The following is a 17,258-nucleotide window of genomic DNA, read 5'->3' as shown; positions in this document are numbered from 1 at the left end:
CATTACAAAATAAAACATAAAAACCATTGTCCAAACAGTTGCTCTAGAAAAATCTGCCAACTAAATAATTAACTAAATGACAGGGGCACTGACTGCGTTGTTCATTTATCAGTAATTTCTTCCAGATTTTCTCGTTTCTTTGTGTAAATAGAAATAAAATATGTCCAAAAAACAAAAATACATAGATTTCACTGGTTTTGCCGGGACAGCTTCTTTACCTGCGGAGGATGCATTGCAGATGGCTCTTTTCCTCTTGTCTCCCTGTTTTTTCCTGAGTCATTTCGCTGCGTTGCTTAGAAGCAATCAGGGCACGGCGCCATCTATCCAGGTAAGAGAGCTCTGCAGGGACACAGTCTACGGTATGAAGGGTCAAAGCCGGCACAACTGAACAGCAGAGGGTTTTGCTGAAGGCCACAGTGACGGCCCCATGGGCTATAGGAAGGAAACAGGTGGTTGGCTTCCTGCACCGTGCTGGAGCAACCGAGTCCAAGCCTACAAAAATGGTAAAAAATTATATGCTTTTTTTGTATTTCTATCAGTACGTTAGAGTGTTTCTTCTAGAACCACAGGCTCCTGTATCCAAATATGTTTATTGTGTAAAATCTGAAAACTGATTGCTGATTTCTCACCTGGTAAACGTGTTAGGGGTGTTGAGGCGGTGAAACAGAACAGGCTCACACAAGAGGGAGGACCGTCGACACACACTTACACATGACTGACCCAGCGGGCCCAGGAGCACCCTTAGAGCGCTTTCTGGCAGCCATGTTGGGGCAGATTTACTGCAGAAATTCTTGAAGGATTTATAAAAACAAGTAGAGAGAGAAAACTGACAATGATTAGAGTTTGAAATGAGGACGAAATTAGTGTAAATGCCATTGGAAACAATCTTGAACCAGCCATCTAATGCCAGACTATGGAATAAAGAGACAGGAACTGGTCATTGTTAATTCTGTTAATAGGGTAGACAAAATGTTAGATTTTTGAAATAAAAATCAACAGTTTGAAAATTATCTCCATTCACATTTCTTACCAGATTGCATAAAACTGGTGGGGCAGCACCCAATAATATTATGCCAGCTCTCGCTATATCTCTGTACCTGGTGAGTGATGTAACCATGAACCCGCTCCAACATTCCCGCACAAGTGAACTCTTGAGGAGTGAAAGGCTTCACCTGCAAAAACACACACAAACACTTTTATTCAGCGCTACTGAAACTGGAATCTGGGGAAAATAAGATGTTTGTCTGTGTGTGTATATGTGCATAAAGTGGAACTGTAATTCTGTTTGTTCAGTGGAAGGCACCTCGGTGCTCAGAATAGCTTTGACTGCCTCTCGTATGTCAGTCCTGTTGGTCACATCCACAGTCCACACATAGGGTTTACCAATGAATTCTTCGGCATAAGGGTGCTGGGAGGAAATCTAAGCTCCAAAGCATAGCAGTGAATCAGAAAATGAGTTATACACAATACAAATTTTCAATTTAAGTTTGTTTGTTTTTCAGCTTGAGGTGCCAACTACCTGTCTTGTGGTAGGCTTGCCCTTATAGAAGTCATTATTGTCGGATGAGTGTGGAGGGTCAAATCGAGGCTGGATGAAGACACAGCCCAGAGCTATCGCCTCGACAGGAGCCGGACCCTCATAGGGGAACCCGAGGCCTACAAACACCTGCAGGGCAAGCGGCACAGAAAAGACACATTATTTCTGTAATGCAGGATCATCACACCATACAACAGTGTTCTCCAGTGGTGGGCCGTCAGAGCCAGCAAAACCTTCTCTGCTGGCCTAAACTATCAAAATCACTGACTTGCATTTTAATATTTTCATCTTAATTAAATATTTCCCAATAGCCTATTTTTTCCATTTTATGTCTGTCTCTCAGCTGTGGTGATTCCTGCAGTGTAACTTTGCATTAGAGCTTTTATCCAGTCATATTTCAGCCGTCACGTGTTGCCAGAGTCAAAGGTAATCTGCCTGGGCCTTCACAATTAAAACTGCAGGCAGCTGAAGCTTGAAACTCAATGTAATGACGCTGTAAATTGAAACCTTTAACTTTAATCACATTTCAAGTTTGTATTCTTAGGCCTTCTCTGTGGCCTAGCATCTGTGTTTTCGGGTCCTCTGATAGGAGGGTCAGCTCCGTTTAAGCCAAGCTAGTGGTTCACGCTCATCTCTTGCGAGCTGCTCCTGTTAATGTTTTCGAGCTGTTTTTTGAACCCACGATGGCGCAAAGAGGAGAAGCTATCGATTTGGTTGCAAATCTTCTTTGAAGGAAAAGCTGGATGTTGTGAGGAAAGGCCACCCAATCCTTGAGCTAGCTAGCCTGACCCAGCTGGGAAAACTTTCAGGACAATGAGCGCAACCCTTTGTTGACAGGCTCCAAGGAGAACTCTAAATTGTTTCTTAAGTTCTGGTGAGTAAAATGAATTATATTTACAAATTTTATCTATAATTTTGCCATTTTATTCGGTCGACATTGATGTTTCTGCTGGATTTGACATATGTGTCGTTGGTGCGCAGCTCCAGCGCAGCGGTGGCTGCAGTGAGTGAGAGGAAACGTATTGAACTGTTTTAAGTGAGTTTCTTGCTTTAGCATTGGCATTCATATGAGATACGATGCAACATCCTGTTTTATTACATATTCTATGTTGTTGATGGTTTCTATAGCAGGGGCATCATAACGATCATATTAAGAGGTGTTTTGAAAAAGGTTGGAGGGCGTTGAAGGCCTAGGTGGACAATGCACAGCCCGCCACTGAAGTTCTCTGATATCTTAGTTTACGCTGTACATTTTGTGATGTTAAAAAAAAAAAAAAAAGGTACAGCTTATGCAACCATTAAAAAACCATGTGATACATTTCCCATGAAGTGACTCCAAATACACCTCAACTGTTCTTGTGGGATGTTTTTTACATCTTCTTGATTGCACGTTAATAAAAGATCATTGCTCAGATGAGGGCTCCATGGAACACAGCGAAGACAGTCATCGAAAAGTGCAGAAAACATGGCATGGCAGGGACGTTACAAAGTACAGGACGTCTCTCCAAAACGGATGAGAAGACGAAGAATAGAATAGTCAGCGTGTTTTCGCGCTGAAAACTGTAAAAATGTATCACATCAATGCGGAACCCCATCACAGTGGAGAAGCATGGTGGTCACAGCATCATGTGTTGAGGCTGCGTTTTATATATTTTATTTTATTTATATATTTTAAGAGTGTTTACATTATATCTGTACAGTTTACTTTGAATCTTTTTATTTTTTCATGTTAGTTTCAATGGCATTGCACGAGTTGTATAAGCACACGTCACAAAACGCTGCTGTTTTAACAGGGATCTCTAGACTTCTTTACATCCACTGGAGATGCAGCCGGTGCACTTACTCTAACTCGATTGGGTTGTTCTGTGATAAGCTCTTATCTGACCTTGGCTCTGCGCAGAAGACGCAGAAAGTGCTCCTGAGTCAGCAGCCCGTGGTTTCTGACGAATCTGGGCAGATTCAAGACGTGTCCTGGAGGTTGGTAGACTGTGGCATGAGTCTCCAGCTCCTCACTGATCACCTCCACATATTCAGATTTACCCTGATATGCACAGAGACAAACACTTACACGGCACTGACAATATGGACTCATGTACAAAAACAATGTTCTTGTATAACCTTGCAGTAGCTGGGTTTTTGTCACGATTTATTTTTATGAAGTCACAGTCTTTCCACTCACATAAAATGTGGGTCTTAATACCTGCCACATGTAGTCCTGTTTTCCATAGACGACTGCTATCCTGTCTTTCCTGAAGCTCTCTGGCTGAAGCTCATCCTCCCTCACCTCCTTCCTCGCTGCCCCTTCACTCGCAAAGCCCAGGAAGGAATTATCAGGAGTATGAGCTGGAGAAGACAAAGTATAGAAACATTAGCTGATGTGTAAATATAAATCTGAAATTTGGATTCACTTGGAGGGATTAAATTGAAGTGGAAGGTGAGTTTATGTCTCTTAGAACACATGATCTATGCTCGTTTTGCTAAAACCTCAACAAAGATGGTCAACACAGATCTTTACTAAAGCTGATTGCAGACAGTTTGATCAAAAAGAAAAGAACAACGCATACCAAGACTACAGGTGAATAACAGTTTATATTAAAATCTGCAAGAGAGGAGAAACATGCTGCGCAGCATAAATCATCCGTCGGAGGAAATGAGAACTACACACATGAGAGCGTTAGGTGTTTGGATAGGCAGCTGCCACCCTGCTGCCCTCTGACACACTGACCAAGGTGTGAGAGATGAGTATTTACACTACTAGGAATGTGCCGGCAAAGGTGTGCGCTCGAGGTTTGACTTCTGAAGCATTTTGTACGTGTATGTGACGTCCTCTTCTGTCTCGAGGTATACTTGTTTAAAAGGCCTTTGCCAAATCTCCCCTCGTTCACACGTGTCAGAATTCCCCCTCTGGCTCCCTCTGGTCCCCACTTGTCTCCAGCGGCTCTATAGTTTAACCTATTTCCACATACACACTGCAAGCAAATCATTAGCAGCGATACACAGAACTGATGCGATCAAGCAGCACATGGGTGTTTTTTGAGATGAGCCGTGAACAGATGACGTGTAGTTTGGATTCTCGGTTTAAGTGTGTGTTGAGTTAAATCCTTCAGCTGACTATCTGCCTCAGCAAAACAGAAGCACAAACACTTCTCTCCTCGAGCTTCTTTCCTTTCTGTTTTCTTCTTCTTGTCTCTCCCCTGTTTTGTTTTCTTTCTCTCGTTCGGTCCTCACATCCTCAGCTAACAGCCGCCTCCCTCCCACATCTGCAGGACAAATAAACAGTGCTCCAGGCTGAGGGATGAAGAGTGGCTCGCGGCCCAGTGCTTCCAGCTTGCCTCCATCTCCCGGCAGGGTGGGAAAGATGACAGGGAGAGGTGTTGGAATGAAAGCTCTGTCTTGGCACCGAGTTTATTTAACCTCAGCTATTAATCCTCTCGCTGTGAGGACACCTAGACGGTTATATGTGAAGGATTTGTACACTATATTGTATATATATACTGCCCATGAAGTTGGAATAAAATGTGTTTTACCTCTTCTCATGAAATGATTGTGGCAATGTGATTCATAGAAATAGGAATAAAAAGAGGAATGTGTCTGAAAACTAAATGATTCCAACTTTAAGGGCAACAGTGTATTTATGGAGTACAGTTTTGGATCATTTTTGTCTCATACATTATAACCGCATGTCCACAAACACAAACACAAGTAGATGCATATATAAATGCACACAGAGACTTACGGAACATGGTCATGTACTGCAGGGGTTGGAGACCCCAGCTGCCCCACAGTGTTTTGTATCCATGGCTACGTGCATAACTCGCCAAGTTAAAGGCCGGCTCGGTGCCGAAGGAATCCAGGATTCTGAAGCGACACCTGAAATGTAAGGAAAAGCCTTTAACATTAATGACAAGTTTATCAATAGGGCAATAATCACGATATATGGTGTGTAAAGCTGCTATCATCATGTATGGAAGCCAAAAAGAGTCTCAACTTTACGTACCTTGAGATCATGACCTTATTGTTTCGTTATCTCAAATTTTCATAAAGATACATTTAATTCACCTTGAACAGAAGGCCACTTTATCGAGACAACAAGATTATTTCCTCGCAAATAAACAAGTTTGGTATTCTCAAATTGATGAGATGTTTGCAGAGAGTTTCTAGATTTCAGCATTCAAGAGTGGTGGCATGACTGTCACAAAGGCTCAGTAACTGAACAGTTGAAGCCTTGAAGTGAAAGGAATTATTAACTAGACGATGATCTGTTTCTAAATTTAACCAGGTGGATCTGGATACTAAAGCAAACCAAACTGCTCCACAAAAAAAAAAAAAAAGGTTTTTCACCCAACTGATCAGATATATTCACAGCTGCAAGCCCCCCATCTTCTGTACTTTTGAGCAGTACAACCACCCGCTTGTAGAATTAAATAATTTCCCGGGAGTTTTACAATTTTAGAACCTGGTCCCTGCGGTGTAAACAAAAGTAACTCAAACTTAATTGTCCTAAGCTGTGGGGAAAGTAGTTGCTGAGGAAACGCGGCTTTTGTCACTCTTTACGCTACTGCACCTGCCTGAGGAAACAACTGTTTGTTTTTCTGATAATTAACTTGGGAAAATCAAGGTTTCTGATCTAAAGATCACAAGACGAATAAAAAATTAAAAAAAACACAAAAAAGGATTTGTTATCTTGAGATAACAAAATAATGAACTTGTGATTTTCAGATAACTGCATTTAAAAAAATAACTTTGCAAGCGCTGCCATTGATTAACATTCTACGTGTCTAGTTTGTAAAAATTCCTACTTTCCGACTGTCACTGGGGGATATATTGTTATGTATTTAGAAAAGTGTGCTCATACTTGTAATGTTGGAAAGCCAGTCCCATGGCTCCTTGGAGGTGAGCAAGGCCATGGTAGTCGGTATAGATGAGGTCAAAGGTGAGGGGCCTTTGGATCGGACAACTGCCCTGGCCTGGAGCTGCGCCTATGAAGCTGGGTTGATAAAAAAAACCTTTTAATAACTGGAGATGCCAACATACAATCCCACTCAAACCAGTTAACTACTAAAAAACTGTAAAAGCTAACAGAATATTGACTGAAATAGAAAATAACTTTTTGAGATAGTGGTAGTGACCTGTGGAGTTGGCTCTGTGAGGTGCTGAAAGTCAAGTTGTGGCCCAGGATGGTCAGGCAGGCACTGAGGTCGGCCCACTGCACCAGCTCTCCCAGAGGACCACCTCTCTCCACCATGGCTTCAAAACGCTGTCCGACGCTCCCAGCAAGGGCACCGGGGTAAAGCAGCACCTGGAGGACAGGAGGTGTAAGTACAACAGGTTAACGCAATGACAGAGGGGGGCAGAATACGGTATAATTTAATATCTGTGTTTATTAAAGTTGTGAGTTTAAATTAAATTTACCCTCTTCTGGCCTGAGACAGTCTTGTTGCTTCTCTGCCTCATCCTCAGACCAGCCTGTATCCATCGTTCAGACATTCTTTCCACTCTGGACCGGATGAACTTAATGGCTGGGCTGCTGTTGTTGCTGATCACCTCATACAGTGGGCTCAGAGTTTTACGTATCTCAGCCTGTGCATGATCATAATGTGACAGTGCAAAGGCATTATATATCATTGATAAGAGTCATTTGCATGTCACGCACTCAACACACAATGACAAGAAGAAGAAGAAGATACCTTCTCTGTATAGGAATGAGGTTTCTGATGCCATGGCAGCGCAGAGTGGTTCCTTCCAAGAGGAGGGGGGCAAAAGTCCTCTATTTGGCTGAGGTAAGTCAAAATGGAGCAAGTGGTACCATCCACTCCGTAAAAAGCATAACAGGGGTCTGATTGCCAGCGGACACGCAGGAACTGCCACAGAGACGGGTGTTGAATTATTATAACAGCTATTTGCTATTTCAGAAACACATTTCCATATTCGGCTCAGACTTACTTATATACTTGGAAATGAATATTAAATTTTAAAGTCAAAGCAAGTACTTGAATGAAACTATAGCAGAGTGCACATGCAGAGAAATAAATATCTCATTTTCACTTTCTCACCTCCACCTTTTCCGCACACACTGGATATGCTGGATCTAATGGCACCTCACACTTCTCACTGGACCCTACGGGTGAGAATTTTGCAGTCACACTGTTTTTATTCTCGCGGCCCTTTTTGAATACACCATTATTCTACAGTCTCAGCTTCAGGCACAAAAACTACACTGCAGAGGTACCTCAATGTGGGTAATGAACTGAGAGGACAACAACTTCCAATGTATTGAGCTGCCATGCCTGTAAGAGGCATTCGAGTGCATGCATGCAGCGCAGAGGCCCTTTCCCGTAAGCCCCCCCACCATCTGAAGCCAATGTCAATCAACTGGAATGAACACGCACACGAACCCACACCTGACCCACCTGCCTCCCACCAAACAATCCCGTTTACAATGCCAGCCCTTGCCAAAATATACAGTCCTTAACTGTGTAAAACAACCTAGTAAAAATGGAAAAGGAGAAAAAAAGATAAGTAAACCTGCAGGCAGAGTATAGGTGATGTGATATAGGAGCACAGCGAAAAGAAAGGAAAAAAAACGTTCCCTCTTTAGGAAAAACAAGAGTATGAGTAGACAAGTTGGTGAAAGGACTCCTGGGTAATACGGTCGTATTTTATGAGTGTGAGGTAATGTGAGAGGAAGAGGGAGCGGGGGCGACAGGCTGGTGATGGGGGAGTGTGTGTTTGTGTGCATGCGGGTGGCTTGTGTGCGCACACTGTATGTGTATGCATGTCTGCGAGTGTGTATATGCACACATGCATGGCATGATGTCTGTGGCCCAAGCTTTATGAATTCCCTTCTTTAAACAGGAAAGTGAGTGTGTGCCCACTCATCCCCACCGCCCACACACACACACACAACACCCCTTCGCGTGCCGACCGGTGTGCGTAACCAGATTCTCACCTGACACCTCGCTGGAGGGTCGCAGTGTAGATGTTAGCTTTTTCCCTCCCCACGGCCAGTTGATTGGCACCGGCTCTGTGGGACTTGTAAAACTTCTATTCAAGGACTTCATCCCCCATAACCACCTGCACCCGCTGCACTTTAACCCCCCACATTCACACCGTCTGTTATCACAGCTTGTTAATTTCACTGTGTGGTTAACCTTTACCAAGGCTATGAACCATGCATTTGGCTCAGAGTATCACACTTTGACTGTGGGCAACCACAGAGAAGTTTGCAACCCTTCAATTACTGAAGCTAGAAACATGCAGGAAGGAGAGAGTGAATATAATTGGTATCCGAAGGCGCATAATAGACTGAAAGTATGTTTAACTTGCACATTGTAAAATTAAAGCTAAACTGTGTGTGTTGTTCTATGTAATGCCCTAATTACACCTGCCCTATCTATAGAAATTGCATCACAGTCCCATCAGACTTTGCTGAAATCAAATTAGGCTTTTTTTTGTTTGTTTCCCTCCTGAAAATGTATTATTTTTGAAGACAGTATGAAAGAATAGTCCAAAATGTGCATAAATGTAACAAACTGGGACTGATTTTTGAGACTTTAGGTTAATGTGCCATGCTGTGGAACAGGAACCGGAAAAAGGCCTGCGTCGGCCTTGTTGACAAGGCCAGATACGAACAGGAAGCATATTCTCATGCTAAGTCAGTTGTTTTTGTAGCTAGTTAAGCATCTTTCAATTCCTGATTTTGAAATTTGCTGCTAGATATAAGATATTTTAGGTTGTCTTCTTGTACAAGCACCCTGTTGAATATGTCCACGTAGATTTTGTGTGTTCATGTCTAGGAGCTGTACTGGCCATTCCCTAGCATGTCTTGATGTAGTCGTGTTTTTCTGGGTCCTGGCTTGCACCAACATAAACAGTCATCATGGTATTTTTTTAACCATACCCTTCCCTTTGTCCAAAATGAATTGTATTTGTCCACAATACTTGTCGCCAAATGGTTTATCCAGATGATTCTTCGGGTGTGAACTTTCATGATGAGGTTGAAGGTAAGGTTTCCTCATCTTTCATTTGTGGAACACTGATCGGCCACTCCTGTCTCCACTTCCCGCAACTGCTTTCCAATCATGTGGGGGTTTGCTTTACCATTCTACCCAGAAGACATGCAGTCAGATCTGGATGTTTTCTTTTGCTTCTGGGTCTTGTCTTGACAACCAGCTGCCATTCAAAACCTTAACTCCCCACCAGTCATTTATGAACTGAAAGCTGAAGAATCCATTTGGATGAGGGGTGAAAAGTCTTCAAGAAACCCAATTGTTTTTCGAGAGATAACATGACCTGGGTGATTGAGAAGCTTCACAGACAGTCAATCTGCAGATTTGACTTACCTGTGTGTGGTCCACGGTCAGCATGTGGCGTTGGTGTAGCCTCGTGGTGATGGTTGTGACTGCTGAGCTGATCAAGCCTCTGGGACACTCTCTTCATCTCCCTCTCCACCAAGTGGGCCAAGCTCTGCTGGTCCTGTCTGAAGCTGGAAAGCAAACAGAAAACCCACATGTGCCCACACTCTCTCCAAAACATGTCTGTCTTCACAAATATCCACATATGTAAAAATAATAACCAGTGAATACCTCTGTAGTAGCAAACTCAGATCGTTTCTGGTGAGCTGGGAGACATCTCTCTCCCTGCTGAGCCTCTCTACCTGAGTACTCAAAGCCTCGAAGCGTAGAGACAGCCTGCGGAAGCCAAGACCACGCTGACCTGTGATGTAAAATTATACACAGCATGGCGTGTTTAAGTAGTAATACTGCGTGTCACAACACAAAACCTTTGTGTGTATCATCATTTCCTTAATGTGATTAGTTCTTCAGAAGTGGATTTTGCCCTGAACAACAACTGCTGACATCCGCGTATTTATGAACGTGACTGGACCTTTGCAGTCGTCTCACATTGCTTTGTGGTTTCAGAGAGGTCCCACACACACTCATATAGACAAACTGTTTGCATATTTTTTGAATGTTTCTGTCTTCGTGGCTGGAGGTAATGGCTCAAAATGCTGCCCTTATATGCAGTGAAAATGTCATGTTAAGGTCATATTTCAGCCTCCGCTCCAAAATGAAGTGAAGCTATTCACAGGCAGCACATTTCGATGGATCTTAGTTGGTTGTTTTGCATCTATTTACTCAGTGGTTTTCATTCACTTTGGCATGTGACAAACATGACAAATGAAAGCAATGTGTCTCCTTACGGTTTGTCTCCTCTTTTATAAAGACATAACATAATGTCATGCAGCGGTGGAAGAGGTATTCAGATTCTTTATTTAGTAAAGCAAAAGTTCTGCCTGAAAATCCAACCTGAGTAAAATTAGATAAGTAAGCAAATTGCATTTAATCTTCATATTGTCCTCTCGTCAACCATTCAACTTTTGCCCTCCCGGACTGAAAGTGACGCGGTATGTTTGACTATTTATAAAGCCTAATGTATCACTTAATTCTGTGTTACACATTTTCATGGGCAGTAGATCACATTTATATAAAATGTTGTGATATAAAAATAGTTAGCTATGACCGGGAGGACAATGTGGAGGCTAAAGCTTGGTCCATTTGACTGAAATATTATCACAGATGATATCAGTACTAATACATGTAGCATACTGTAATCAAAGCAGCACGTCACTACTGTAGCTGCTGTTTTATATAAAAGGAGAGCAGGAAAGAGGAAAAGTTCTGATTCACTAATCTGTTTTCATATTTTTGACTTTTTCCCTGTACATTTTCGCAACAAACATTTCAGAGGGAGAAAACATCTCTGTTGGAGCTCTTAACAATTCACAAATACCAAAATGAGACCCTGACAAAAGACTCTTTTGTAATTTCCAAAAATTCCAATTCCATCAGAGAGGTTGGAAATCACTGATTTAATCTTTTAATAACTTGTGATATTATCCATTGTGCAAAATCTTTATCTCAAAACTACTGAGGCTGTCAAATAAATACACTGATTAGTGGGGGCCTTTTGGTCCTATGGGTTGAGGGGAGGGGCCTCTGTGGATCATCCCACAGATACTTGATCAGTTTGGGATCTAGTGAATTTGGAGGCCACCTTGTGTTGTCTAAGTAACATCCACATGAATGCCAGGTCCAAAAGTTTCCCAGCAGAACATTGAATTGTCACAAGATGGTCAATGCTATTTACCTCTCCTGTCAGTGTTTTTTTTTTTTTTTTTTAAATAGATTTTATTGATTTTTATCGAACAAAACATAAACAACATACAAGTGCTCTCTGTATTCACACAGATGTCGAAAATGAAAGAGGTCAGTGGTTTTAATGTTGTGGCTGATAGGTGTACAGTGGAGTAGAATGTATAATATTTCCCATAAAATGGGAATCTTAAGTAGTAGAGTAAATGTACATTTTCCATCTTTATTTTCATGTAACAGAAATATTTTCCTTCATAACGGTTTACCTTCCAGATTTATGTTAAATTGGAAACACCTGCTACATCATGTTTGAACGTTTAATGGAGACTTCAAACATTCACAAGAACCTCTTTAAACACATACGTCTTGCTATCAAGGCCTAAGAGGTTGATTTCAGGGGCCGTCTATTGTTATCATTGGCCCAAGCGTGAAGTATGTGGCTCACCCACAGCAGCAGAAGAGGTCAAGACCTCCGTCATCCACCTGCTGTATGTACTGTAACCGCTTTTTTAGTTTTTAAAGTCCGCCGCTGAGGCTTGCAGGGTTTATTTTAACAAAGCAGGTTGAGGATTTCTTGACTGAGACATCTGTGTGAGAAGCGGTGCCTGTTAACGGGTTAGTGAGTGAGGAATACTGAGTGTTATAATGAACACTGTCAGAATCATGACGTCCCTGGAGACAGGCCTTTAACATGTGATACACAGTAAAACCCCCATCACCTCTGTTTGCTCAGCTGACTCTGAACATATCAGTAATACCACAGAGGCAGTGAAAGAATAATGGGACAGAAGAGGTGGGATCTTGTAATAACTTATGTGGGATAACTATATGACTGTACTATTCCAAAGATTGCAAAGTTGAGAATGTGCAGGTTATAGAATTGTGTGTATATGTGGGAGCAGCATTTACTTGAAATTTATAGATACCGTAAAAAATCTAAAATTTGTGAAGCTGGGTTCAAATAACTCGATTTCGCATTATAAGAAGAAACCTTCTCAAAAGAATCTCAAAAGAATGTCTAAGGACAGATAGATAGATCTGAATCTGAAGATTTTCATGAATATGGACTGAAAATTAAGTGTTCAGTGAGAGATCGCCAACCTCTACTCCCATGTGGTATGTTTCCCAGCATGACCACTGCTAAGTGGCTTTTTGTACACAACTTGTGGTGGGTCCCTCACAGTACAAAGCAATTGTGGCTGACTGTGGTCGTAGCCAGGATGAGCCAGTGGGTTACAAAAGAAAAACTTCCTAGAATTTGAGAAGAAAAGGACTGGGATGTTTAGCTAATATATCATCCTCTGTGATTAGATGCTCAAACGGATTCCCTGGTAAACCCTATTGTCCTTCACAAAACATGTGAGTCCGCTCTGTCCTAAGCTAAAAGCATGGATCTCATTATTGCTCCAGTTATTTTTACACATGTTTTGCATAAAAGGGTCCTTTAAAATGGCATCACCCGGCTTCATACAGTTTACAACTGAAATGAATCAAGAAACTTCCAAAACATCATGAATCAACATTTGTATCAGATTTGATTAAGCTTCAAATACCACATCCAGACTATTGAAAACAGGCTGATGAATACCAATTAGAGTCTGACTAGAGCCTGCTGAGTCTGTTTCCAAACAGGACAGGCACACTGCCAGAATATCCACATTTATTCATCTGGTGCATAAAACACACAGCTCATTTTACAAATAAACACACTGCAGAGGAGACCATTGACAACATGTGTCTCTTCCCTGTAAACCACAAAGAAAGATTTTTGTCCAAACAACCCGGTCCACTCCCACTGAAGTGCTCTCCTCCAGAGAAACAGTTGAGACAGATTAATGAGCTCTGGTATATCTAGGCCCCAAACCCACAACTCAGACACATGAGAGGACCCACCGCGAATTGTGTACAAACGTTCACCTAATGTGCGATCGGATCGAGTCTTAATCCCCGGACGCAAAGTCCATTTCTGTTTTATTTCATCACTTGCTTGATTTTATTTCCTTGTGTATTTCAGTTTGATTCACTTCATTACATCAGTGTTTCCAGAATCAATGATAAAGTTAGTGTATATAAATAAATTCTTTAAAAAAAGTTTGAATGGCAAATCGTGTGTGTGTGTGTGTGTGTGTAGTTTACCCTGCTCCTCGGGTGATCTGCCAACAGGTTCATCCCTGGTCCCCTCAAGCGGCACCCAGAGGCTCTGCAGCAGCAGGGTGACCACAGACAGGCACAGACATAGCACCAGGCAACCACTAGAGGGCACAATACACAGAGAAATCCCTGCTAGAATCGGCATAATGCAACATCTCCTCAGTCTGATGGACACCAACAGCCCTGCCAGATGGACTACAGTTCCCAGTGACACCACCTGTTGTGTACCAACTGTGTCTAGTTGAAACAAAGAGGTATTCAGCATTATCTTTTACACTAAAGTGGGCATATATAGCTTGTTGGAGCATTCTGAGCCAACAGTTTCAGCTTGCCATTTGTATTGTTGGCTTAGAATTATATTTTAGCATCATAATATAATTTATAATTTCTACTCCGCAAATGGGCTGAGTACAGTCTCTCCATGCATATTCTAACAAATGCAGAGGGTTCCAGACAGACCTTCCCTGGTTGCAAATTGCTGTGGTAAAAATGGAAGACCAAGCAAAGTTTTATACGTAGACACAGCACTTTTTGCAATAAAGCCAACGACTCGTGATATATGATGGTTATATTTTCTAAATGGCCATGTGTTGGGCATGACATAAAAAGCCAGTTTTCAGTCATTTGCACCTCAGTTAAATCTTCTATTGACTTCATACTTTTGATTTTAACAGCAGCCTTGTCGCAAAACGAGTATCTGATGTGCCATTATAGAATAGCACATCATGCTCCCTGCTCACGTGGGCTCTCAGCTTCATTTTTACTGGGGCAGAGAGAGCCATCATTTCTCACTTTCATCAGGCCTGTAAACCCATCCACCCTTACACAAAGAAACACAGCACAGCCAGGCTCGAGTACATGCACTAACACTTTTAAGGATCTCCTACTGCCCGTAAAGCCCCAGATTCAGATCCAAATGAAATTATTTTCTTTCACTTGTATTAGTCTGCAATTCGTCAGAGTTGTCAGGGCTCTCATCGCAGCTTCTCAAGTCCTCGACTGAGAGCTTAAACAGTATGGAAAAGCAGCATAGCTGTACGAAATCATGTTAGCAGGAAGCTATGTGATATTAAGCCTGATGTCTGCTGTTGAAGTCACATGTCGGAGGAAATCCAGAGCCATGAGAAAGAAAGAAACTTTTCAGTCGCACATTATGTTGCGCTTAATCAACAGGCTGTCAGCTAGCTTTGTGATAATCACAATATATGGCAGCTAAACTAAGTAAAGCTAAATGTTGGGCACACTGCAGTTGCAGGAATGGAGGAGTTCTTTTTTTTTTTTTTTTAAAGATACATTTTATAAGGGAAAAATACAGAAAAATATTGACAGTTGCAAAAACAGTGTCTGATTTTCTGCACACATCTGTATAGTCAAAGATGATTTCCAACTCTGTTGATGGGCGTCAGTAAGCAGCCATTAAGACACATATAATACATTATAATCAAGGTTGTGACTGTGACTTAAAAGCCATAGCTGCAGCCTGTACGAAACCAAGAAACAAATAATTCAGACTGACTTTAAAACATATCCAGCATGAGCTTATACGCACGAATAATGACTAATTGTTTGCTTATGGTTGCATTTATGGCCTGTCTTGAACAGAAGGTTTGTGCAAAGGACGTCTTATAGCATCTAATTCTGGAGTTTCCCTGCAGTGTATTCCAGGTGTTAACAGCAATAGGCTGAAGTCCAGTTATGAAAGTTTTAAAAATCAGTGGAGCTGGATGGTGGAAACCTGTCAAAAGTGAGAAATTATACTTTTCAAAAATATCACAACAGTGAAATCCTTGCAGCCTTTTGGCCATAACCTTCATAACTTGATTATAAAGGAATGCAACTGGTTTGAACTCCTACGTCTGAGCGCCTCATGTTAAGCATGAGAAATCCTAACATATGAAATGGTAATTAATATCTGGCAGTGATAATGCGTTTGTGAAATATTAGTTGAGAGTCTAAAATAATAGATAGATAGTTATAATAGTTAATGCTCCTTTCTTCTTACTTTAAGAGAAGTATATCAGTCACTTTCTACAACATTTTTACTAATTCCTTACTCCTTCAGTGAGGCTGAGTCTTACCTGCGAGGCCGCAACGCAACACGCATGGCCATCTGTTTACAAGGTGTAGGATCTCACTGTCAAAACAAAAACATTAAAAATATCAGTAGATAGACAGATATTACATTTATCCCGCAGGAAAAATTAAGTAATCATCTTTTTCTCATCAGTCATTCTTACAATTACACGTCCAGTTCCTTTATTTTAGTTTAAGGTTAATTCTGGTTCTCGTCGAATTTCAAATATGAATAGTCACACTATCCACGTGACCTGCATCAGTAACATTTACAAGCAGAGCGATGCTTTTGCCAGCCCGACTTGCTGTGAAAGCCCTCTCAGCTTCTGGTCTTCTTGCATTTGTGCTCATGTTCATCAGAGATGCCCCAGCAGTTCAGCAAACAAAACAAGCCAGCGCGCACGGACAAATACACACACACACACACATCCTCACCTCCTTGGGTCTTCATCCCAGCCCACTGCCAAACATCAGGCTTGTTTCCAAAACACACAAACTTTTTTTTTTTAAAGAATAAAAGGAAATAAAGCCGGGGCTGGAGAGTATCTTGCCTCTTTTTTTTTTATGTCTTTTGCGCTCTCTTTCCCTCCTTCTCTGGCCCGGCCTTTTCTCTGTCTCAGGGCCTATGGGTAGGCATCCTGTGGTTGTCACGGTAACCTGACTCCCCTTTAAAGAAAACAATACCCAGAGTGCTGCTTAGGCCTTTCACATATACAATGGAGCCCACGCTATTGGGTGACAGCTTCTTTCAGCTGGACTTAAGCCTTAGTTGTGAATTGATACTTGGGCTGAGAGCTCATTTAAATTGCTCAAATGGTTCAAAACTATGGCACTGAATGGAATAATACGGACACAAGGTGGAAGAAACTTAATGACAGTAAGAACAAAGGCAACACACGGTGGAAAGTGCATTAATAACAATTACAGAACATACTGTAATTCCAGCTTACTGTGTTGCAGTTGTCAAATAACTTTATCAGATGTAAATGTTATGCCTATTAAAAGGAATGAAAGCATGTTACATCAAGCCTCTGTAATAAATATTTTTGTCAGGTTACTTATAACTGCCAAGTAATGTTCTTGACGTCCAAATCCTGTCCTGGAACGCAAGATAGGAGTAACAGTTTAACCACAAATGGGTTCTTACAGCACTGACAAACTCAAAGTGCTAGTTCATGTTTAAAAGAGATAACCCGTTCTCAATTCTCAATAAGCAAAACATTTTTAATAGTAGCCTCTAGCATGCTTTTGCATGTTTGCCTTGGCACGACACAGCGTGTGTCACATGCAGACAAATACAGATGAGAACAGCTAACATTCCTGTCAAGACGGGCTCCTTTGGT

At 41.7% G+C, this 17,258-nt stretch overlaps 1 protein-coding gene across 1 annotated transcript; it reads right to left on the bottom strand.

Moving 5' to 3' along the window:
* Positions 1–250: 250 nt before the first annotated feature.
* LOC311504046 (alpha-1,6-mannosylglycoprotein 6-beta-N-acetylglucosaminyltransferase B-like) lies at positions 251–15,952 on the bottom strand (the record flags this gene model as incomplete). The annotated part of the gene is made up of 17 exons (XM_084566998.1): positions 251–492; positions 630–790; positions 1,098–1,172; positions 1,304–1,420; positions 1,520–1,666; positions 3,423–3,578; positions 3,738–3,880; positions 5,274–5,407; positions 6,393–6,524; positions 6,667–6,836; positions 6,950–7,117; positions 7,225–7,398; positions 7,591–7,655; positions 9,880–10,022; positions 10,123–10,252; positions 13,828–13,943; positions 15,921–15,952. 17 exons carry the CDS (start codon positions 15,950–15,952, stop codon positions 321–323), a joined length of 2,235 nt encoding a protein of 744 aa, XP_084423124.1. The 3' UTR covers positions 251–320.
* Positions 15,953–17,258: the final 1,306 nt, after the last annotated feature.

The sequence above is a fragment of the Chelon labrosus genome (assembly GCF_963514085.1).
Source record: "Chelon labrosus genome assembly, chromosome: 19".
NCBI lineage: Eukaryota > Metazoa > Chordata > Actinopteri > Mugiliformes > Mugilidae > Chelon > Chelon labrosus.
The sequence above is the reverse complement of the archived record's forward strand: the minus strand, read 5'-3'. Positions and strand labels throughout refer to the sequence as shown.